This window comes from Odocoileus virginianus, chromosome 6 (genome assembly GCF_023699985.2).
Source record: "Odocoileus virginianus isolate 20LAN1187 ecotype Illinois chromosome 6, Ovbor_1.2, whole genome shotgun sequence".
NCBI lineage: Eukaryota > Metazoa > Chordata > Mammalia > Artiodactyla > Cervidae > Odocoileus > Odocoileus virginianus.
In genome coordinates, this window is record NC_069679.1 from 63,649,771 (window position 1) to 63,674,810 (window position 25,040).

Genomic DNA, 25,040 nt, shown 5'->3' on the forward strand with positions numbered 1-25,040 from the left:
TGTAAGGATTGCCTGGATTAGAAATCTCACTTACACAGATAGCAGGAGTCGTACAGAGGTGAAGATTATGCTCACTTGGCTGTAAGTTATTTAATTGCTGCTTTTCTCATCAGGTGTGGTCACCTTATTTTCTTACTCCAGGAAGAGACCTTGACAGTGGTTTTGCTCTTGAGTTAGGATTGCTTTTTCCCAACTTCGGGGTTTGATTCTTAGGAAAGGGATCTGAGGTTAGGTTGATTTCACATAGTCTCATTTCTGAGGATAATTGAGGGAGCTGCTTTATTATGTATGTTTGTGATTTGATGATATAATTTGTAGCCATTTTCATTTTGTAAACCTCTGACAAGTTGTTTTCGGGAGTGAAATGAAAGCAAAGAACCATGGGGTGGGGAACAAATAAATATCTTAACGCTAAAAATTTTACTTAACTCTGGATGATTTATGGTCTTATTTCTGTTTCAAGATGAACCCTCATAAAATAAATATTTATGAACAATTTAATTTTTTCTGAGTGAGATAATTCAGAGATCTAATTCATACATTGTCATTGTTTTATTTTTAGGATTCTGTGCAGAAACTAGAAGGTCATGTTCAAGAACACGACTCATACCAGCTTTGTGTCACAGACCTAAACACTGCATTGGACTATATCTCTAAGGAATTTGTCTGTTTTTCTGATAGGCCTGTGGATGAAAGAGCAGTTGAGGAAAAACTGCAGAAACTGCAGGTATTAAGCAGTATCCAGAAATGATAGGCATTTAAAAAAATCAATATTAATCACAACTTGACAAATCAGTGTCCTTGATCAGAAATTCAAATGCTGAAAGGAAAGAAATAAAAAAAGAAAAAGAAATTAAAATGCTGAAAATGCTATTCAGATAACTATTGGATAAAGTCCTATCTGGTCATGAAAAGTGGGAATGTTCTTCATTAGTGAGCAAATCCATTTAAATTTGAGTTGGACGGTATTCAGCCCTCTGGAACCTCAGAGATAATTCCACTCATGACCAGTCAGCAGCTGCTGGAGATCTCTGTCTTAGAAAAAAGCAGTGATTCGAGGAGATAACTGGGTAGTCAAATGGTGCACCTAATGCAATAAGGCCAAAGGGGAAATGGTTCAATCTTGCAGTCTTCATCACGGGTGGATGGGAGTTGTGTAATTTTCACCGTCTTTATTTTCATACTCATGGACTATCTTAGAACTCTGCAGATGGAGAGCTTTTAAAATTCCCACCCTCACTTCAACAACCCCTCACCTTACACAGTAAGCATTGCATCTCTTTACCCGCATTCTCAAAACACATTCCTTGGAAGCTCACTGTTTGCACAGTCAACACATGCAGTGTCCTCTGGAAGAAAATAGTGAAGCATGTTCTTTACTTTACTGTGCTGCTTTCACAGTCCTCTGGAGATTGCATGGGGTGAGTCTCAGGAAGCACTAGTGGCTTGAGTTTGGGAATTTCTGATCTCTTCTTTTTAGGAACTTGGGAATCAAGCAAGACTCCCCCTTCAGAATAGCTTGACACTGTCACAAGGCTACCTCCTCCTCCCCTTTTTTTGGCCACGTGGCATGCGGGATCTTAGTTTCCAGACCAGGGATTGAACCTGAACTCCCCTGCAGTGGAAATGCAGAGTCTTAACCACTGAGACCACCAGGGAAATCCTACCTCCCCTTTTAACAGTGATAATTTGACAAATGTTAAGTGTCACCCCTGTTTGGGTGCCTCAGTTCAGTTCAGTTCATTCGCTCAGTCATGTCTGACTCTTTGCAGCCCCATGAATCGCAGCACTCCAGGCCTCCCTGTCCATCACAAACTCCCGGAGTTTACCCAAACTCATGTCCATCAAGTCGGTGATGCCATCCAACCATCTCATCCTCTGTCGTCCCCTTCTCCTCCTGCCCCCAATCCCTCCCAGCATCAGGGTCTTTTGCAATGAGTCAACTCTTCGTATGAGGTGGCCAAAGTATTGGAGTTTCAGCTTCAGCATTAGTCCTTCCAATGAACACCCAGGACTGATCTCCTTTAGGATGAACTGGTTGGATCTCCTTGCAATCCAAGGGACTCTCAAGAGTCTTTTCCAACACCACAGTTCAAAAGCATCAATTTTTCGGTGCTCAGCTTTCTTCACAGTCCAACTCTCACATCCATACATGACCAGTGGAAAAATCATAGCCTTGACTAGACGGACCTTTGTTGGCAAAGTAATGTCTCTGCTTTTTAATAATTTGGGTGCCTCAGATACTGAGCAAAGTATAAGACATGAGCTATAGTTGGAAGAGATTTCAGAAACTATCAAGTTCAGATTCCTCATTTTATATATGATGAGCTAAATGACAGAGCGGGAGCTACTACTTGGGTCTTCTGACCCCACTAGACTTCTGTACTTGAATGTCTCATAGTTATTTGTGGTTCAGCGTGTCCAGAAAATAACTCGTCATCTCCTTCCTTTTCTCTGTGCCCCAACTCCTTTCCGGTGAGCCTACTGCTTCTCCTCTGACTCTGGAAATCTACACCATCTCTCTAGGCGCCGGGTCAGAAACCTGGATATCCTTTCTTAGGCTGCCTAGTCTAGATGGACATCAAGAGTTGTCTCTTTCATCTCTGGGTTATCTCTACAATTGGTCTCTCTGCTCTTACCCCCATTACCGCTGCTTTAGAGCAGACCCTCATCTCACAGATGCCTGTGTTTATTAGGTTTCTGAATAGGCTCCCTGCCTGCAGTGTCACCCTCGCTGGTGCAACTATCCATAGCCACCTTGTATCTATCCAAAATGCAACCTGGAACTCCCTTCTTCCAGCTGAAAATGTTTCAATGACCCGTGCATATTTGTTAGCATCTATCTTTCCACATTCTATTACAATTGTCTGTTTACTTCTGTGTCACTCTCACTAGGCTATAGGATTGTTAAAGGACTATATTTTACTCATCTTATGTAATTTCAAAACTTAATCATATTATTGCATGAATGAATGAATACTTATTGTGTAGTCCATTAGAACAGTGAGTAATAAATACAATATAGTTCCCCTAGTAACTTTTAGGCTTATTCTGTTTCAGTAGCAACATCCGTACCTGCTATAGTTTATCAAATTCCTTTTGAGTCTGGAAGTCTCAAGTTAGCCTCATTCATTTAAGCATTTAGTAAATATTGATTGAGTTCCTGCTTTATTTAAGATATTGCATTTGATTGATTTAAGCTTTTCTCTGAATTTTAAATGTTAGCACTAGATTCATATAAGCACATACTAAATGATTTTATTCTTTTTAGGGCCTTGCACAAAGTAGGCACTTATTATTTAGTGTTTTGATTGTGTTTGATTTTAGTATTATTTATATATTAATTAGTATCTTGAACAAAATATATACTCAACAAATAGGTGTTGGCCATTTCCTGTGTTCTAGGAATGGGTTGTAAACATATTCTTCATTACTTTTTATAAATGTAATCTTATAAAACCTTCTAGTATCTTATAAAAATCTGTTGGGGAATTTGATGTGGGTCACTACATTAGTTTAAATTTTACCCAGCGTTTCTTCTTTGTGATATGGGTTGATACGTTTCTTACAAAGCTTCCCACTAGTGAAGCAGAATACTCTATAATTTACAAAAGTCAACCAACTCTTGTGATAATTGAACAGTGATACTTTTGTGACAATCTTTTCTCTGCTCACAGGAACTAGAGAATAGTCTCCATTTACAAGATGGCACATTAGAGAAGATTTTAACTTTAGCAAAATCCATCAAGCAAAATACATCTTCAGCAGGACAGAAGATGATTAAAGATGATATAAAATCACTGAAGTGTAAACAAAAAGATTTGGAAAACAGACTTGAATCTACTAAGCAGGAGATGGAAAAGTGTCTCAACAGCATTCTCAAATCAAAATGCTCAACAGAAAAGAAAGCAAAATTTCCGCTGCCAGGCAGAGAGGAGCAGGTCACTTCTGATGTTCAGGAGTCCACTGAGGACTCGGCTGCAGTGGAAAAGTTGGAGGAAGACTGGGAAATAAATAAGGTTAGTGCTTGCGATTGCAGCTCTAAGACATCATGTCTGCGAATGAAGAGCTGTTGTTGTCGTGAATCAAGCCTCCTGATTTCATAATTAAGCCCTCAATGTGCTGGCTATTTATGATGTTCACTTGTAAAAAGAGCCCTTAGGAAACTGTCCAGGATTTCAGCGGTGAAATATTACTGTTCATCTGTTAGAAATGTCAGTCATCAATTTAGGTTTATTATTCTCTCTGATATGTAATCAGATACAGTTTCTTGGGTCAAGAGCTCAAAAGCAAATTAGAGAAGGCAAAAGAAAATGTGTTTTACCTATTTCCTTAGGGGAAAAAAAATCTAACAGCTCTATTTTGGTGGGTCTTTTTTTTTTTTTTGGTTGATTTCATAATGAAATCAGAGACTGTTTGGAAGGATAGGTGCCTTTCTTTATCATCTTACATTAACCCTATACTGCAAATGTATTTTTAACTGTTGTCAAGTCATTTAGTATGAGAATAATAACATTCAGGCTTCTGATCTTCCCTGGGGAGAAGAAAGAAGAATATCGTTTTGTTTTCATTCTAAACATCCAAATGGGTATATTTCCCTGTGGCTCTTAGAGTGCTTTCTCATAGGTGAGAGATTGAAATGGAAAAGGCGCAAAGAGCTATCCAATAAACTACATTTGAAAGAGTTTCCCTGTTTGGCAGCCTCTCACAGTCCAGGGTCCATTGGGATAACAGAGAAAGTTAGCCCTTTCATTGTCAGCAGTTTATGGAATGTGATACGCAGGGATAAGGAGAATCTGCACTTCTGTTGTCTTCCACGAGCAGAAATGCGTGGAGGGACTTCCCTGTGCTGGGCTCGTGGTTAAGAATCCACCTGCCGATGCAGGGGAGGATGCAGGGTGTCTGGGAAGATTTCACGTACCTTGGGGCAGCCAAGCCCATGCACAACTTCTGAGCCGGTGCTCTCGAGTTGGCGAGCTCCAACTACTGAGCCCGGATGCTGCGGCTGTTGAAGCCCGCATGCCCTAGAGCCTGTGCTCCGCAACAAGAGAAGCCTCTGCAATGAGAAGCCCACCCACCACAAGAGAGAGGAACCACCCCTGCTCCCACAACTAGAGAAATCCCACATGCTGCGACAAAGACCCAGTGCAGCCAAAAAAGAGAAGAAATGCATGGAGGACTAGAGGAGCCAGATAGCGTTTCCTAAAATGTGAAACAAGGTCAAATACCAATGGAACATGTCTCTGACATGAAATTCCACAAACTGTGTTGGATTGAGCTAACAAAGTATGTGTTAAAAGCTTAGGGCCCTGTGATGAGCCTCTTGAAGTTGTATCTGTAAAAGGAACTTTCTTTATGGTATTTAAAGAGCTGTAAATAAGTAAAAGAGGAAAAATACTTGAGTACTTTTCTATCCTAATACATGACATTGATAAGTAGATTTGCTTAATAACTTTAAGTTCAGCTTCTCAGACCCATGTTGGCTGTGAACTCCCCAAATTCAGTAGAATATATTCAAAACTAAAGATCACAACTCAATAATAAAAATTTTTGTTTATTAAGCTTTTACTTACTCTTGGATGATAAGCTATTGATAATTTATGCTACTTCATTAGAATGCTTCTTTTTTTAAAAGCAGATGAAGGAACTTAAGTCTTCAAATAATTTTCACAAGCCTGTACTAGAGGAAGCTAGTTTTAGTTTCTAGTAACACTTTTAACACCTTTTTCCCCCTCTATTGTAGACATGAATCTTTTTTCTTATTTTTTTAATATGGAAAGGCATTTTTATTTCAAATATAGCAGTGTGTACATGTCAATCCTAAACTCCCAGTCTATCCCTACCCCCAGTCCTGTCCACCTGGTAATCATAAATTCATTCTCTAAGTCTGTGAGTCTATTTCTGTTCTGTAAATAAGTTCATTTGTTTCATTTTATTTTAGAGTCCACATATAAATGATATATGGTTTTATCTTTCTCTGTCTAGTTACTTTCTTTTGTATAACAGTCTCCAGGTCTATCTATGATGCTGCAAATAGCATTATTTCATTCTTTTTTTTAAATTTATTTTAATTGGAGGGTAATTACTTTACAATATTGTAGTGGTTTTGCCATACATTGACATGAATCAGCCATGGGTGTACATGTGTTCCCCATCCCGATCTCCCCTCCCGCCTCCCTCCCCATCCATCCCTCTGGGTCATCCAAGTGCACCAGCCCTGAGCACCCTGTCTCATGCATCTGTTTCACAGACCCTGGCGATCTGTTTCACATACGATAACATACATGTTTCAGTACTATTCTCTCAATCATCCCACCCTCGCCTTCTCCCACAGAGTCCAAAGGTCTGTTCTTTACATCTGTGTCTCTTCTTGTCTCGCATATAGGGTCATTGTTACCATCTTTCTAAATTCTGTATATATGCGTTAGTATACTGTATTGGTGTTTTTCTTTCTGATTTACTTCACTCTGTATAATAGGCTCCAGTTTCATCCACCTCATTAGAACTGATTCAAATGTATTCTTTTTAATGGCTGAGTAATATCCATTGTGTCTATGTACCACAGCTTTCTTTTCCATTCATCTGCCAATGGACATCTAGGTTGCTTCCATGTCCTGGCTATTATAAACAGTGCTGCGATGAGCATTGGGGTACACATGTCTCTTTCAATTCTGGTTTCCTTGGTGTGTATGCCCAGCAGTGGGATTTCTGGGTCATATGGCATTTCTATTTCCAGTTTTTTAAGGAATCTCCACACTGTTCTCCATAGTGGCTGTACTAGTTTGCATTCCCACCAACAGTGGAAGAGGGTTCCCTTTTCTCCACACCCTCTCCAGCATTTATTGTTCGTAGACTTTTGGATAGCAGCCATTCTGACTGGTGTGAAATGATACCTCATTGTGGTTTTGATTTGCATTTCTCTGATAATGAGTGATGTTGAGCATCTTTTCATGTGTTTGTTAGCCATCTGTATGTCTTCTTTGGGGAAATGTCTGTTTAGTTCTTTGGCCCATTTTTTGATTGGGTCATTTATTTTTCTGGAATTGAGCTGCAGGATTTGCTTGTATATTTTTGAGATTAATTCTTTGTCAGTTGCTTCATTCGCTCTTATTTTCTCCCACTCTGAAGGCTGTCTTTTCACCTTGCTTATAGTTTCCTTCGTTGTGCAAAAGCTTTGAAGTTTAATTAGGTCCCATTTGTTTATTTTTGCTTTTATTTCCTTTACTGTGGGAGGTGGGTCATAGAGGATCCTGCTGTGATTTATGTCAGAGTTTTTTGCCTATGTTTTCCTCTAGAAGTTTTATAGTTTCTGGCCTTAAGTTTAGGTCTTTAATCCATTTTGAGTTTATTTTTGTGCCTGGTGTTATAAAGTATTCTAGTTTCATTCTTTTTAATGGTTGGGTACATTAAAAGATGCTTGCTCCTTGGAAGAAAAGCTATGACTAACCTAGGCTGCATATTAAAAACAGAGACATTACTTTGCTGACAAAGGTCTGTCTAGTCAAAGCTATGGTTTTTCCAGCAATCATGTATGGATGTGAGAGTTGGACCACAAAGAAAGCTGAGTGCTGAAGAATTGATGCTTTTGAACTGTGGTGTTGGAGAAGATGCTTGAGAGTCCCTTGGACAGCACAGAGATCAAACCAGTCAATCCTAAAGGAAATTGGTCCTGAATATTCATTAGAAGGATTGAGAGTGAATCTGAAGCTCCAATGGCCACCTGATGTGAAGAACTGACTCATTGGAAAAGACCCTGATGCTGGGAAAGATTGAAGGCAGGAAGAGAAGGGGATGACAGAAGATGAGATGGTTAGATGGCATCACTGACTAGATGGACATGAGTTTGAGCAAACTCCGGGAGTTGGTGACTGACAGGGAAGCCTGGCGTGCTTCACTCTATGGGATCGCAAAGAATCGGACACAACTGAGCAACTGAACTGAATATTCCATTGTGTATATGTAACACCTCTTTTTTTAAAAAAAATTTTATTGGAACCTTTGGCCACCTAATGTGAAGAGCCAATTCTTTGAGAAAGACCCTGATATTGGGAAAGACTGAAGGCAAAAGAAAAAGGGGGTGACAGAGGATGAGATGGTTAGATAACATCACCGTGTCAGTGGACATGAATTTGAGCAAACTCCAGGAGATAGTGGAGGACAGAGGAGCATGATGTGCTGTAGTCCATGGGGTCGTAGAGAGTTGGACACAGCTTAGTGACAGAACAACAAATCTGAATTTTGTAATACTTTCTTACTTAGCCCCAGTAAAGACATGTGGGCTTCCTTATAGCTCGGTTGGTAAAGAATCCACCTGCAGTGCAAGAGACACTGGTTCAATTCTGGGTCAGGAAGATCCACTGGAGAAGGGATAGGCTACACACTCCAGTATTCTTAGCTGGTAAAGAATCTGCCTGCAATGTGGGAGACCTGGGCTCGATCCCTGGGTTGGGAAGATCCCCTGGAGAAGGGAAAGACTACCTACTCCAGTATTCTGGCCTGGAGAATTCCGTGGGCTGTATAGTCCATGGGGTTGCAAAGAGTCAGACATGACTGACTGACTTTCACTCACTCACTCACTCACTCAAGAGATATTTAGATCCAGACCTTTGGCTGACTTTTTCTTTAATATCAAAAATATTAATGCAGGCTTAGAGGCACAAGAAGTTACAAAATGCAGTCTGAAGGGTGTGTGTGCTTATGATCCAAGATCATACTGGATATTTTTATGGAGGTGAATTTCTAAAATTTTTTAAATATGAAAATACAAAACTGCCTTCCATCTCCCCCTTCCTATATAACTTAAGTGGGGTTACAAATTAGGATATGATAAAAAGTGAAGTCTGAGTAATCTCTTAGGATTCTAGGTGTCCATAAAAGGAAATGATAAAAAGGAAATACAGGGTAACTGATACATTTTTCTCTTTTTATTTTTCTAAAAACTCATAAAGCAACATTATAGCTTAACCCATATTGAATGATCTTTCTTGTCCCTTCCTTCCCAAGTGTCAACCTTCATGGCATAATTGCTCCTAAAAAAAAAACCAAAACACCTTTTGTCTATGATTGCTACTTGAATTTCCTTGTCATTGGGCATAATGGTCAGTCAGTATGTCTGAATCATTTTTTGTTCATTTTAACATTTTCTGAGTGTTTATCATTTCAATATTTAAATGAACATGGATGATCACAGACATAAAACATGCAAGGCATCCACCTGTAGCTGAGTGACCAGAGACTCAGGAAACTCAGTACTAGAATGAAGAGGAAGAGAGAGAGTTCATTCCTGGGGTAAATGATGTTTATTTCTGGTGTTGGTTATCCTAGTAAGTCAGTAGAAAAATTTTTGTCTTGGAACATGTAGTTAGGTCATGTGTCAACTCTGTCTTCCAAGTATATTACTTTGCTTTCTGGCCACTATGCAAATCTTGGTTCTTACACTAGAGGTATTCTCAATCCAAGATTTATTTCTTTATAGGAGTAACTTACATGGTATATATGGTATTAATATCTAGGAGCAGCATGCATTTGAGGACATTCTTCAAAGTCCTAAAATATTAGGCTGAGGAACCTTAGAAAATTTCTATCCTAACCCTGTGTTTCAGGTTAGGGAATTAACATCAGAAGATGTTAATCAGCCAAGTTCTTATTCTAGAAGAGCTGGGATTAGAACCAGGCTTGTCTACCCAGCTTGATGTTTGGCAGTCCATCTCCCAATTTTATCAGATGTGTTACATGGGCTGTTAATTGAGGTTTAATATGCTGTCTGGCTCCAGTGGACCCTTTATTGAGTTCCTATGCATGTTTTCAAACCTCCTCTACTCTCCTTCAGCCCAACTGAGCCCTGTTCCTGTCATTCCTAGCAGATCTCTGGTCCATAAATGCTAGACTGATTGGTCCTCAATTCTTTCCACTTTATAAACCACTGGTTGTTAATCTTGGCAGTCAAAGACTAAATGAAATTCTTTTATTTTTTTCTAACCTGAATTCATCTATATATCCATTCAGTAAACCTTTCTTGAGTTGGCAATGAGGGTTCAATGGTAAATGAAAATGGATGTGGTCTCTCTTCTCATAGAGCTTCTGGTCTACAGGAGGTGACATACATGGACCAACTAATTATCTGATGAGAGTCTAATTACAGGAACTAAAGGAAGGAACATGTTTCCATTATAATCTACAGTATAGGAGTCTGACTTGAACTGTAGTCAGAGAGAGCTTCTCTAAGGAAACAATACTTAAACTGAAATCAGCAGGGGCAGATTAAGGAGTAATTTCAGTTGTAGGGAAACAGCCCAAAGAAACTCACATATGTTCAAGGAGACCTAAAACAAGGGTGTTTATCACCACAATATCTAAAATAGGAAAAATTGGAAGCAAGATAATATCCATAGTAGCCTGACAGACATACATGTTCATTTAGACAGCAGAACTGAATAAAACCTCAAATGACTGAGTGAGATTTATATCTGACACCATGATAAACATCAAATCATATTGCTGAATGAAGAAAATAAGTTACAAAATAATACATATGTGATTCCAATTTTATGAGTTAAAAATATATATAATAATACTGTATGAATATTAATATGTATGTAGTCAAAGTATAAAGACAAGTGTGTGTGTATTTTAGAATAGTGGTTAGTTCTAGGGAAGAATCGATGAAAAAGAAGTGAGGGCTGGACTTTAAATTGTATTTTTAATATGGAAAATTATATCAGTTATGTTCCTCTCATGGGTAATGAGTAACCATGATATTGTATTCTCTTAAATATATTTGAAACATCTTATTGTTTAAAATAAGATGTTTCAAATGAGCCTGCAAAATCAGAATAGAGCTAAAGATGAGGAGCAAAGGATGGCTGGTTACAAAAGAATCTTTCCAGGAGCCAATCAGGGCAGGTGTCTGTGTTCTAATGTCTGGGGTGTGCACAAAGGAATGTTACTTTTTAAATTTAAAATGTTCGTTTGAGGGATTCTGTTGGATTTTCTGCCAAAGTGGAAACATGGCTTTTGGATTTGGTAAACAAATGGTGTTTTGGGGTGATTTCAGGTTTTTTAGTATGCTGTCTCTGACCACTGAAGGCTGAGTACAAATAGCAGTTTATAAATGTGGCTAGTCAAGTGACTGGTCCATCAGGTAAGAGAGGCCAGGGCTCTGAATTCCTAATAAATTATTGATAAGGAGTGACGATTTCCTGGGTTTAATGTCTGTGCCTTTAGCTCAGGAGCGCTTGCCCTGCAGGTGGATTTGTTGAGGTACTGAGTAACAGTAGGCATCAGGTGCCCAAGAGGCAGGCTTCGCCCTCACAGGACTTCAGTTTACGGTGCAGAAATCTGTGATGTGGCACCAACGCCCCCTCTTCTCACAGCCTTCCTGGATCTCCCTCCCTGCCCCCAATCCCATGCAGAGATCCTGCCTTCCATGGAGATTCACCATAGTTCTCATGAATAAATAGTTAGAAATGGAGGAAATTGGCAAAATCATCCCAATTATTTACAGCCTTTTAGAAGTGTTCTGTGCTAAGTGCCAAGCAGATACTTCAAAACCAATAACACTAGTCAACTGAATTTTCTTACCAATCAGAGTTGATGAAACTCCAGACAGTATCTGTTTTATTTAAATAAACCCTGATTTTAGAATAGTTTCACACTGACAGAAAACTGGCAAAGATAGTACAGATAGTTCTCATTTATCCCTTACCCAGTTTTTCCCATTGTTAACATCTTAACATTACTATCTAGGCTGTATTTCTAAGACAATTTTTAACAATTTCTGCCTTGTTTGGAGATGTGAATATATTTTATTCACAGACTTGGCACGGACTGGATTTTTACTGACATGAAAGTATATGGCAAAATTGAATGATATTTCACTTATAAAGTAACCTGAAAATGAAATAGACTACCTTATCAAAATAATGTGAAATGTTTTAAAATTACTGTGGTGGTACCTGGGTATATGTAAGTGCTCAACAAGTGTTTGTTGAAAAAAATTAATGAATGAGTTGAAATGCCATCTCTGTATATCCTATTGAGAACCTCAAGTTCTTAGAGCTTTCAGAAAAGATCAAATTACCCTCTATATAACCTGTTCTGCCATACCCAGAATTGGAATTCTTACTGTTACTTGGTTTAAAGCACGACAATTTTAATGCATGAGATTTTGGCATTTCTTGCATCTCTCCACTTACTGTTTTAAACTACCAGTGGGTACTATTGAATGTCTATTTATTAAACCAACCCTCTGCATCATGGTGAATACTAAGTATGAGCTTTGGAACTTTTGTTTTTTTTCGTATCTGTTTTCTTTCTTTAAGACTGTAGCTATTCCTCAGTATATAATTGAGAAATGCTAGATCCTATACTATCTTGTTAAAAAATGTTTCATTTTTCGTGTTATTAAATATCACATGGAAAATACTAAATTTTGTCATTAAATATTGCATGGAAAAATCCACTTTGGTTGTGGCAAAAATATACTTTTGAAAAGTCTTTAATGTGAGTAAATAGAAGAAACTGGAATTTTTTCATCAAGAAAAATAAAAATTATTCATTTGGAAGTTAGACTATTTAGCAATTAATCTTTTTATGTTTTCAGAATTCAGCTTTGGAAATGATTTTGTCAAGACAACTTTCTCTTGATGTTCAAGAAGGCATGAAAAACACTGAAGATGAACAGAAAGTCAATGAGCTGCAAAATCAACCTTTAGAATTAGATGTTATGTTAAGAAATGAACAATTAAAAGAGATAGAGGTATGGAAACAAGAAAAACATTGACAACATGATTGCATCATTTATCTAGTGCAATACAATATATTTTAATTACCAAAAACTTGCTTGCACAGAATGAAAAGTCTTATTTAACCTTTGCCTGATGATCAATTTGGTAACTATATAATTATGTACTAATCAGTAAGTTGTATAAATCTTTCCATTTAAAAAGTATAAGAGTTTAATGAACGTTAGTCTTCCTCTTTCACAAAGTTCCTAAAAACTTACTTATTCAGTGATAAAATTTGGAGATTCTGGCTTGTCATTATTCCTTTTCTTAGTCATATCTATTTTTCTGTGTTTGACAAATTCCTTTTGTTTTTCCTAATTATCAACATTATGGGGTACTCCTTCTTCATTTTTGTGGCTGTGTTTACGTAACTGTGTTTATGTATTTATGTACTTATAGCCATGGAAAGGCATCTAAAAATCCAATACATGATCATGTTTTGAAAAATGATCCTTACAATTTTAGCCAAGTTTACGTAATAGTAAACATATATCTAAAAGAGGAAAAAGAGATGATGCATGTAAATAATAAAAGCAAGGTAAATCTTCTTTAGACATTGTAGAACCTTTGAACACAATAGGGTGACCAGATTGCTATTAGATGTTAGACCAATGGTGAATGTTAGTTTAGATTTTACCATGACTCCAGTGAGGGGGAAAAATCTTTTAAAGGTCAGGACCTTAGTTTCCCTGGATGCAAATGAAATATTTAAAAATCTTCTTGGAGTGGAATGTGTTACTGTAAGGAAAGAGCAAGGGGGGAAAATAAATGAATTAATTAATCAGTGAATTAGTAAGTGAATATTTATTGATTTCCTTTACTTGTTTTCAGGAATTATGTACCCAGTTGGAAGGAAAGAAAGCAGCCACTGAACCTCTAGAACAAAGTGAATATCTCAACAAAACAGAAACAAGTGCCTTGGTTCTCCATGATGAAAGTTATTCAGTTCAGCACTTGGATAATCTGCTTCAGGCACTTATTACTTTGAAGAAAAAGAAAGAAAGTCAATGCTGTCTCCTTAAAGATTTTCAGGGACATCTTATGGCAGCTGAATCCTCAATGAAATCCTTGTTGACAGAAAAGGAAAGTCTAAAAGTGTAAGTATAAGAATTTAGGACATGCATTCTTTTTTTCAACTATGGGCTTCATTTCTTTGGACAGGCCTAGGGTGTTAAGATATTGTTAAAGAATGTTATGATTTTAATACTACAGTATAGAAATTAATTTCATATGAAAACTATTAAGGAAAATTCTTTAATGATTTTCTTATTTTAAAGAAACATTTATATATTCTGGATATAGCTTCTCCTTAAAAAAAAAAAGTTTAGCCTGATGGTTATGCCTTCTTGATCAGTGTCATTATTGTTGGTAAGATGATAACAAAGGAGTTGTATATTGTCATTTTCCTTAGTCCTAACTTTGCACAAGTACTTTGCAGATTATAGAGGACTTTTGCGTACATTGTTCCCTTTGCTTTTTACTCCTTTCCTGTGGTTCTGCATTTTTATGATACTCATTTTATAGATGAGATTTCTACATTGTCACACATTAATTAAGAGCCACGGTAAACAAGATTCTGATTTTTGTTTTAAGGAAAGAGTGTTCTTACAGACAATCTAATCTTCTCTTTCATGAATTGAGAACAGAATTAATTTCTTTTAATGACAGCTAACTTCATGTTGAGGTAGTAAATATTAAGCTTCACTTTTTCTTCTTTTGCTAGGGGACTCCTGGACAATGCAACCTATATGGACAAAATTAAAAAGTTTCTGGCATCAATAGAAAAAGAGAAAGATTCTTTAAGCAAGATGAAAATCGAATGGGAAGATTTATCAAACTGTCTGACTGACATGGATAAGAAGCTATTGGAAAGCCAGATCAAGCTACTTGAACATGGTTGGGAGCAAGTGGAACAACTGGTTCAGAAGAAGTATTCTCAACAAGCAGTGGCACATGAAGACTTTATCTTTCTCATGAGTAAGATTCAAGACCTTGAAACTTCCCTGCAGCAGCAGCGGCAGCATCTGCAGTTAAGGCTGAACTCTCCAGAAGCTCAGGAAGGGAATCTAAGCATGGTTGCTTTGGCCACTGAACTCCATACTATAAAGCATAGGTTTTCTATGCTCAAGGGGCAAGCTGAGCTTCAGATGAAGAGGATTTGGGGAGAAAAAGAAAGGAAGATTTTAGAAGATGCAATATGTAATTTGCAGAAGCAATTGGAAGCATTGGAACCATTAAACATGGAGGTGGAAAATCAGATCAAGAAGTGTGAAACCAGATACAAAATAAAAGAGGCTATCTTATGGGTCAGGAATCTGTTAGGTGAACTCACTCCTCCCATTTCCCTTCTCCCAGATGACGTTCTTTCACAGATCAGAAAATGCAAGGTGGTGCACGATGGCATTCTAGATAAGCAGCAGGTTGTGGAGTCCTTGGTTGAAGAGGTCAAAGATAATATTCCTCACCTCACAGAATATGAGAGCAATGATTTAAATAACCTCCTTCAGGACTTACAGAATCAATACCAAATGCTGGTTTTAAAATCAACCCAAAGATCACAGCAATTAGAACATAAATTGGAAGAAAGAAGCAAATTTGTTGCCATAATAGGAAAGGTTCAACTTTCTCTTCAAGGAAATGAAACACTGATAATCCCCAAGACAGAAACAACCTCCACAGAAGCTGAACTAGAACAACTGTATGTTGCTTTAACCACTTCTCAGAAGGAATTGCAGGAAATTAAGAGTGTAATCTCGACACATCTTCAGGAACAAACAAACATGTCTAAGGATCTAAGTGTATTTGAAAGATTATTTCTAGATGATCGACTGAAAAATCTTAAGACTAGAGCCAACAGAACTCAAAGATTCATTCAAAATAAATGTAATGAAGTAGAACACAAGATAAATTTTTACAGAGAATTTCATGAAAAAGTATCTGCACTTCAGAAGGAGTTTGACCATATACAGCAAAATGAACTTCTACTAAATCCAGAAGTAAATTCAGATGTTAAAGAGGAGTTGTATCATCTTAAAAACCAAATCACTGGCATTCAATCTAGTATCCTACAAGTACTGAAACTCAAAGAAGTGTTTGACTGTATAGAACTAAACTGGGATTGGACCCAACTTGATCAAATACAAACCCAAGTTCTTGAAAAAGAACAAGAACTTGAAGGAAAAATTAAGCAGTTGAACACGTTTGTGGCAGAATACGACAAATATCAAGCATCTCTAGCTAAACTGAAGGCTTTGGATTTACAAATTAAGAAAAGGGCTGAAATAGTACTAACAATGCCTAGCAGTCCACCAGAAAGCAGTCTGCTCAAGGCTCAAATTTTGAATCAGAGAATTGGGAAAGCCATGAGCTTGTATCATGAGATTATCAAGAAATTAAGTGAAAATAAAGACTTTGATGACTTATTCAAAGAGAGAGAATTACAACAATTAAAGCTGTATGCAGAAGAAAATAATAAATTGCGCCAGGTTCTCCAACAAAAAGTGGCCCTGCAATCCCAACTGAAAGAAATGGATGGAAAGGATTTTCAGGACAAACTTGAAAATTCCTTACATGTTTTAAATCAGATAAAATCTCAGTTACAACAACCATTACTTATAAATTTGCAAATTGAATATATTCAAAATGAAAAAGATAATTGTGAAGTGTTTCAGGAACAAGTTCAGGCAGAAATGGATAGCATTAAAGCTGTGACTGTTATTGAGAAGCAAAGTGAAGAAAATTCTTCTGAAGCTAGTAATGTGGAGGCAAAATTAAATGACATTGAAGATCTTTACATGCAACTTAATGCAAGCATTGATTCCCGCACTGTAAGTTTTTTAATTAGGCAGTTAATATATTTGTTTTAGTTTCATGTTTTTAAAGCATAAAAACCTGATTTTATGTTTTACTTTAGTTAATATTACATTTCTCAAGAAGTAACAGGTTCTTATGGCTGATCCACGTTGATGTTTGATAGAAACCAACATGGTACTGTAAAGCAATTATCCTTCAATTAAAAATAAGCACATTTAGAAAACAGAAGTTACAGGTTCTGTAAGAACATTCTACACAAGAGAATAGTCATTTTAAAGAACTTCAAAGGGCCAGTTTATAGCCCCAACTCATTCCACATCAAAATATAGTGCTTATAGTGAAAAAAGATGTTTGACACAGTTAGTTCTATATGCCTTGTAGACTCTGTTGGGCTCAGAACCAAAAAGTTTTGGTTTTGGTTTTGTTTTGTTTTGTTTTTTAGAAATAGCAGAATGTAATGGAATAAATATGGTGTAAAGAACACAAAACAATAACTCCACATTTCTTTAGCACTTACCATGTCTAGGAAGTACGCTGAACACTAATCCTCATAGCAATTCTGTGAGTTGGGTGCTAATATTAGCCTCATTTTAAAACAAGGAAATGGAAGTTCAGAAAGTACCATTTTCTCAAGGTCTTTCAGTAGTAACAGAACCAGGATTCATGTTGAGATCTGTCTGCTTTTAGAGAGTGATCATCAAATTAAGGCTCATTGGTCAATCTGCCTACAGCATCTGATTTTATAAATAAAGTCTTATTGGAACACAGCCATGCCCATTCACTTTATGGCTTGTTATGGCTGCTTGCTGCTACATCATCTGGGTTGAGTAGTTGTAACAGTCTGTATGTCCTGCAAAACCTGAAATACTTAGTCTGACCCTTTACAGGAAAAGTTTGCTGATGCCTGTTGAAGAGCGACTGCAACAAACTCCCTCCTTTCCTGTAGTAAAAGGGTAGATATCTTAGGCATCAGTTAAACACACTGTGCTTAACAGAACTCCTTGCACTGTTTTCTGAATTGTCACACCAAACTTATAGAATGGGGACGTTAACTCCCTTCTTTAATTCAAAGAGTTATTAGATAATATATTTGAACTATTTTGCTAGGTATAAATGCTATAGAAATATAAAGTCATATGAACTCTAATATGTTCTTTAAATTGGTACTTAATAAATTTCTCCATTTGATTTTAATATGGTTTCCAGAAACATTGTACATAAATCCTCAGACTGTTTTGCTTAGAGATGGACTGGAAGGGACCTTTCAAGTTCTTTATTTCAGCAAGAAGACAGAGATCTGGAGACATTAAGTGATGTGCTCAAAACTAAAGTTAATGGCAGAGACATTAATTTAGAAATGCAGCAGATGTGGGGAGGGAGTCTTTCCAGTTTTTTTCCACAAATATTGCTTGAGGTTATATACATTAAATATATTCAGTTGTTTTATTTAATAGTCTAATACAAGAGTTCTAGAGCATTAATATATATCATTAGACTTGATTCATGATGTGTATTTTTAAATTTAGGTTGGATTTCTTAGAAATCCAATTTTCTTTATGAAATATTTGAAATTGAAATACAAAATATGAAATAATTCTAGAAATATTTTTTTATGCAAAGAAAAACTTATTCATTTTAAAATATCAGTGTAATATTATCAAACTAAAAGTGTGAGATGCTTGCTCTTGTATGACCCAGAGACATATTATAAATGTATCACAGACATTCAAAAATGACAAAAATCCCCCAAATTTGAAAATTTCATCACAGCATTTAATCTCCCATTCACCAGAATGTCTTGACTGATGCTTATGAAAATATGACACGCTATAATGAAGCAGTCTCCAGGGCCATGGGGATCATCTCCGATCTGGAAGCCATCATTGCGATGCCTAGAGTAGATCTTGATAATCCAGAAGAATCAGTAGAGGTGCGTCGCCAGAAACAAGAGGAACTGAAATCCACAATAGCAGGCATCCAGGACCTCACTGAGAATTTGGGGATTGTATCCAGCCTGGAAGCTAAACGACAACTTGAGTGCACTTTACAGGACTTAGTTTCTAAGAACTCAGCCTTGAGGGAGGCAGCCAAAGTAAAGGAAGCTGAAGTAGAAAGGTAAGGTACTTCTTTCTAAAGGTAATGCTTTAAGAACAAATATAGAGTATAATTAACATGTACACGTTAGAAATAATTTGGAAAATATGGAAACTAAAAGTCACTGTCTGAGGAAAACTACAGCAAATATTCTGTTGCGTTCATTTAATTTTTTCTTAATATGAAGTACTTGAAATGGAACAGAAATCTGCATGTGGTATAAAGAATAATGATAAAGAGTTTTGTGCTGAAAGATTCAAAGGTAAACATCATGACTTTTGGACTCTTTCCTTTTCCTCTCAGAAATAACCATTATCCTGTCTTTATTGACCATGCCTTTGCTTTAAAAAATATTTTTGTTATGTATTTGTGTCCTATTTTCATGTATGTGTTCTCTTCTGTGACTTCATTTTTTTTCACACTTGCCATTATGATCCTGAAGTTCATTCATGTTTTGTCTGTAGTAAAATTCACTCACCCAGGTATTGGTAGATATTTGGGTTGTTTCAGTTTTTTTCGTTAACAAACAGTGCTAGGAAGAACGTTTTCAAATTCAAGAGCTTCCCTTGGGTGTTTGCTTAGGACTGTGATTACGGGTCAAAAGTTATACACATCTTAAATTTTTAATTTCAAATGATTTTATCCATTTCTACTCAAGCCAACAGCATATTAATATTCTATTGGTCCCATATCCTCATCAATACTTAATGTTATGAGGTTTAATTTTTGCCAGTCTGATGGTTGAGAAATGACATTTCATTGTGGTTTTAATTCGCATCTTTATTATTGCTAATGAACTTGAGCCTCTCTTGTGAATGTTTCTTGATCAAAAATTATGAGCAGTTTTAAGACGAAGGAGCTTTCTACAAGAATTGTACCAATTTACACCTTGTTGTTCAAGAATACAGTTTTCCAAAGTTTAAATGTTTGGGGAACAGTCTTACCTACCTGTTAATATTTGGATTAAAAGTCTCATGCAGATCTGGTGAGGGAGAAGTAGTCAAGAAGTATTTGTTGAAATATACACTGAGTAGCAAAAAGAGAATTAAATTCTGTTTTTTATTAGGGGTTCAGAATACATTCTGGAAAGTTCAGAATTTATTGCACTAAATAAAGTTTAATATTACTTTTTTCTCCCTAACTGTGCCTTACTAGGTGTCTTGACAATTACCAATGCTATAGGAATATAAATGAGAAAATTTGCACTAACCTCAGCCAGATGGAGACCATTCTTGGGCAGTCAATGTGCCCCTTGCCAGTGTCTTACAAGGAAGCTTTGGAGCGCTTGGAACAGAGCAAGGTAACAGATACCCCAAATCTTCAGTAAGACTTTGTGCAAAAAATTGTCAGAAAGAGCAAGTGGAGGCACTGGGGGATGTGGCTCTGTTATGACCCACAGAAATCTTTAACCTAATTCATACTCTCAAGAAAATTCCTGAACCAAAAGCCATGGGGAAAATGAAGCATTGGTTGTGAGAGTTCATCAGTCGGGTTCACAGGACAGTCCTCTCCCCAGTAGCATACTGTCCTTATTAAACATTCTTTTGAAAGTTTTACCTTGCTTGTTACTTTGTTGGAGATCATTGTGACAGAGCATTTAATGCAACTATCTTAAGCGCTAAATTCTGGTTACTTTTTATGCTCTATTACTGAGCAATTTTAGTTTTTGCATTTTTTATCTGTTGCAGTATTGTGTTATAAGCATTTGGATGAGAATATTTTAATCATCTGTGCTTATCATCTACCACAAAACGAACAAACACAAAACCAAAAACCTTAACTAATGTGTTAGTGGTTGATGCAGTAACTGTTGTACAAGTTATTAATACCTATCTAGTAAAATATGGGCCAAGGCGATGGTCTTTCCAGTAGCCATCTATGGATGTGCAAGGTGGACCATAAGAAAGGCCGAGCACTGAAGAACTGATGCTTTCAAATTGTGATGCTGGAGAAGACTCTTGAAAGTCACTTGTACAAAAAAAATAAAATAAATTAAAAAAAAAAGAAAAAAGAAAGTCACTTGTACAGCAAGAAGATCCAACCAGTCCATCCTAAAGGAAATCAACACTGAATACTCATTGGAAGGACTAATGCTGAAGCTGAAGCTCCAATACTTTGGCCATCGGATGGGAAGAGCCGACTCATTGGAAAAAGGCCCTGATCCTGGGAAAGATTAAAGGCAAAAGGAGAAGAGGGCGGCAGGAGATGAGATGGTGTAATAGCATCACCAACTCAAGAACACAAACTTGGGCAAACTCCAGGAGATAGTGAAGGACAGGGAGGCCCGGCGTGCTGCAGTCCATGGGGTTGCAATGAGTCAGACATGACTTAGTGACCAAACAACAACAAAATATGAGACTTCCATTAAAATTAAAAAAAAATGAACTTCTAGGAATATTTACCTTGGAAGACACATGTTTACTTGAAAAATGTGCTTTATGGGTCATTATTTGTCCCCATAATTCTAAATTCATGTGCTATATAACAATACATTGATACTTCTCATCTGTCTCAAATTGACTTTCAAAAGGAATAAAAAATGGATCACATCTTACTTATGGAAGATTTAAAACATTAATTGTTCAAGATTAAAATAGTTTATAACTTTCAGAATAGTTCTGAATTCAGAAAAATTCTATTCCTCCTTTTCTTTTCTCTTTTAAGGCCTTGGTGTCAAACCTTATGTCAGCCAAGGAAGAACTGATGAAGCAACGACAGGTCCTCAGACACTTGAGAGCCACGTGCACGGACAGTGACAGCCTCTGTTTGCTCAGAAGCACATCGGCTCTGTGGGAGAGATGGCTGAGTTTGCTGGAAGCTGCTAAAGAGTGGGAGATGTGGTGTGAAGAACTAAAGCAGGAGTGGAAATTTGTCCATGAAGAAGTAAGTGCTTCATGTGCAACAATCACAACATACAGTTTACTAAAATGTGTCATTTAAATTGTTTTATTATTTTCATTTTTTTTTTATTGTAAAACAAGTCCTCAATCTGTACCATTTATTTATATCACATATATAGAACCATGTCTATGGTTTATAGCAATCGGGTCCTAGCAAAATAATCACCAAGATATGATTCAAGAATGATTCAAGTTCATTCATGATAGTGGCATTTTTTCAGTGTCAGATAATTTAGAAATAAGTGACTAGTTGCCCATATGATCTTTAAAATCTTTATTGTACAGATCAGTTCAGTTCAGTCGCTCAGTTGTGTCCGACTCTTTGCGACCCCATGAACCGCAGCACACCAGGCCTCCCTGTCCATCACCAAATCCCTGAGTCCATCGAAACCCATGTCCATTGAGTTGGTGATGCCATCCCACCATCTCATCCTCTGTCGTCCCCTTCTCCTCCTGCCTTCAATCTTTCCCAGCATCAGGGTCTTTTCAGATGAGTCAGCTCTTCGCATCAGGTGGCCAAAGGATTCGACTTTCAGCTTCAACATCAGTCTTTCCAATGAACACCCAGGACTGAGCTCCTTTAGGATGGACTGGTTGGATCTCCTTGCAGTCCAAGGGACTCTCAAGTGTCTTCTTCAACACCACAGTTCAAAAGCATCAATTCTTTGGCACTCAGCTTTCTCTATAGTCCAACTGTCACATCCATACGTGACCACTGGGAAAGCCATAGCCTTGACTAGACGGACCTTTGTTGGCAAAGTAATGTCTCTGCTTTTTAATATGCTGTCTAGGTTGGTCATAACTTTCCTTCCAAGGAGTAAGTGTCTTTTAATTTCATGGCTGCATTCATCATCTGCAGGGATTTTGGAGCCCCCAAAAATAAAGTCAGCCACTGTTTCCACTGTTTCCCCATCTATTTGCCATGAAGTGATGGGACCAGCTGACATGATCTTAGTTTTCTGAATGTTGAGCTTTAAGCCAACTTCTTCACTCTCCTCTTTCACTTTCATCAAGAGGCTTTTTAGTTCTTCTTCACTTTCTGCCATAAGGGTGGTGTCATCTGCATATCTGAGGTTATTGATATTTCTCCCGGCAATCTTGATTCCAGCTTGTGCTTCATCCAGCCCAGCGTTTCTCATGATGTACTCTGCATATAAGTTAAATAAGCAGGGTGACAATATACAGCCTTGATGTACTCCTTTTCCTATTTGGAACCAATCTGTTGTTTCATGTCCAGTTCTAACTGTTGCTTCCTGACCTGCATACAGGTTTCTCAAGTGGCAGGTCAGGTGGTCTGTTATTCCCATCTCTTTCAGAATTTTCCAGTTTATTGTGATCCACACAGTCAAAGGCTTTGGCATAGTCAATAAAGCAGAAATAGATGTTTTTCTGGAACTCTCTTGCTTTCTCGATAATCCAGTGGATGTTGGCAATTTGATCTCTGGTTCCTCTGCCTTTTCTAAAACCAGCTTGAACATCTGGAAGTTCTCGGTTCATGTATTGCTGAAGCCTGGCTTGGAGAATTTTGAGCATTACTTTACTAGCATGTAAGATGAGTGCAGTTGTGTGGTAGTTTGAGCATTCTTTGGCACTGCCTTTCTTTGGGATTGGAATGAAAGCTTAAACCCTCTTAAAAATAACTGTCTCTTCATCACAGTAAAGATTATAACAAGGTAATATTCATAATAGCCAACTTATTTTGAAATTAATTACAGTTGTTAACTGTGAAAATTAACTATAGTTGTTAATTTTGACCTAAAAGTATGTAAGACATTCTTCCCGAAGACTGTCTCAAAGAAAACTTCCATAGTATAAATTGATCACAGATGTTAATTTAACCATGGTTGAGGCCTGAAGCATCACATACATTTAGAAGGAAAATTTTAAATAGTATAAAGTTATCTTTGCTGTTTTTCACTTGCTCAATCATGTCAGACTCTTTGTGACCCCATGGACTGTAGCACACCAGGTTTCCCTGTCCTTCAGTATTTCTCAGAGCTTGCTCAAACTCATGTCCATTGAGTCAGTGATGCCATCCAACCATCTCATCTGCTGTTATCCCCTTCTCCTCCTGCCTTCAATCTTTCCCAGTATCAGAGTCTTTTCTAATGAATTAGCTCTTCACATCAGGTAGCCAAAGTATTGGAGTGTCAGCTTCAGCATCAGTCCTTCCAATGAATATTCAGGACTGATTTCCTTTAGGATTGACTAGTTTAATCTCCTTGTAGTCCAAGGGACTCTCAAGAGTCTTCTCCAACACCACATAAAATTATCTTAGTGTATTCTTTAATCTTTCTACTGAACCAGTCATAAATGAAGTACAAATCAGAACGTTAAATGAAAACTCTTCTCTCTTATGCCTGTCAAAATTCCTGCTGAATTTGCTTAAAACAGAAATATAATCAATACTTGATTGGCAGTAGGTCACATTGCTTTAGGATTTAAATGTTTGGCGTTGTCATATTTTTCTACTTAAAACTTGGTCTTCTTGAAAATGAGTATCATTTTAGTGATGTTGCCTGGGTTGGATTAGTAAGTAGTCTCTTGAATGTGAAAACATCAAGGAGCTTTGTAAATTGTACTTTTAGCAGGACTGCCAGCCTCCAGTTCTTTCTCATCCACAATGGCATGTTTGCTGAGGCCCTTCTGTGCGGTGTGTTCCTGTGTGCTGTGCTGAGAAGGCAGTCCAGTGGTTAGGAACTTCTTGCTCTCATTGTAGGGGGCACGGGTTTGATCCCTAGTCAGGGAACTAAGATCCCACAAACCACACAGCATGTCTGGGGGGAAAAAAAAGCAGTTCACACATGATGCCACTGAATCTTTGCATGGCCCTCACGAGTTACCTGTTATCACCATTTTCTAAATGGAAAAGCTGAGGCACTTAGAAATTTAAGTTGGTACAAGCCCTCTAAGCTAGTGATTAAACTGGGGCTGTGGACTGGGGCCATATCTATTTTGCCCATGCCATAATTTTAGAATCTGAACAAGGCTTTGCACTAAATTGGCACTTAGTATTTGTTGAGGGACATCTTTTACTCAAATCCAGGTCTAGGCCAGTCCTAAGCTTATTGTTCTTTATATTTTATTACATTACCTTTTCTTTCTCTATACCCATTAGCAATCCTATTTTCTCAGTACCATGCAATCATACTCAGTAGTTATTTAGTAGTAGTTATATTTGTAGTTATTCATATAACATTTGACAGTATCTGCTAACAGAATGTCTTTCAAAGAGTAATGCAAACAAAATATGTTCTCCTGTACTAACAATAATAACTACTAACACTTAATAGGCACTTAATTGAACATGTGTCAGACATAGTTTTTTTTTTTTTTGTACTGGTTTTTGCCTACATTGACATGAATCAGCCATGGATTTACATGTGTTCCCCATCCAGATCCCCCCTCCCACCTCCCTCTCCATCCTATCCCTCTGGGTCTTCCCAGT

General features: G+C 37.3%; 1 protein-coding gene across 9 annotated transcripts in view; it reads left to right on the top strand.

Annotated features, from left to right (window-relative positions):
- Window positions 1–25,040, top strand: part of SYNE2 (spectrin repeat containing nuclear envelope protein 2) — a 316,121-nt gene that overhangs the window by 152,315 nt on the left and 138,766 nt on the right. For all 9 annotated transcript variants that reach the window (XM_070469450.1, XM_070469452.1, XM_070469451.1 and 6 more), the window contains exons 44-51: window positions 563–727; window positions 3,678–4,019; window positions 12,602–12,757; window positions 13,617–13,882; window positions 14,509–16,612; window positions 18,391–18,713; window positions 19,848–19,992; window positions 21,357–21,575. In XM_070469450.1, coding sequence (XP_070325551.1) covers window positions 563–727; window positions 3,678–4,019; window positions 12,602–12,757; window positions 13,617–13,882; window positions 14,509–16,612; window positions 18,391–18,713; window positions 19,848–19,992; window positions 21,357–21,575 — 3,720 coding nt within the window. The remainder of the gene's footprint in view (window positions 1–562; window positions 728–3,677; window positions 4,020–12,601; window positions 12,758–13,616; window positions 13,883–14,508; window positions 16,613–18,390; window positions 18,714–19,847; window positions 19,993–21,356; window positions 21,576–25,040) is intronic.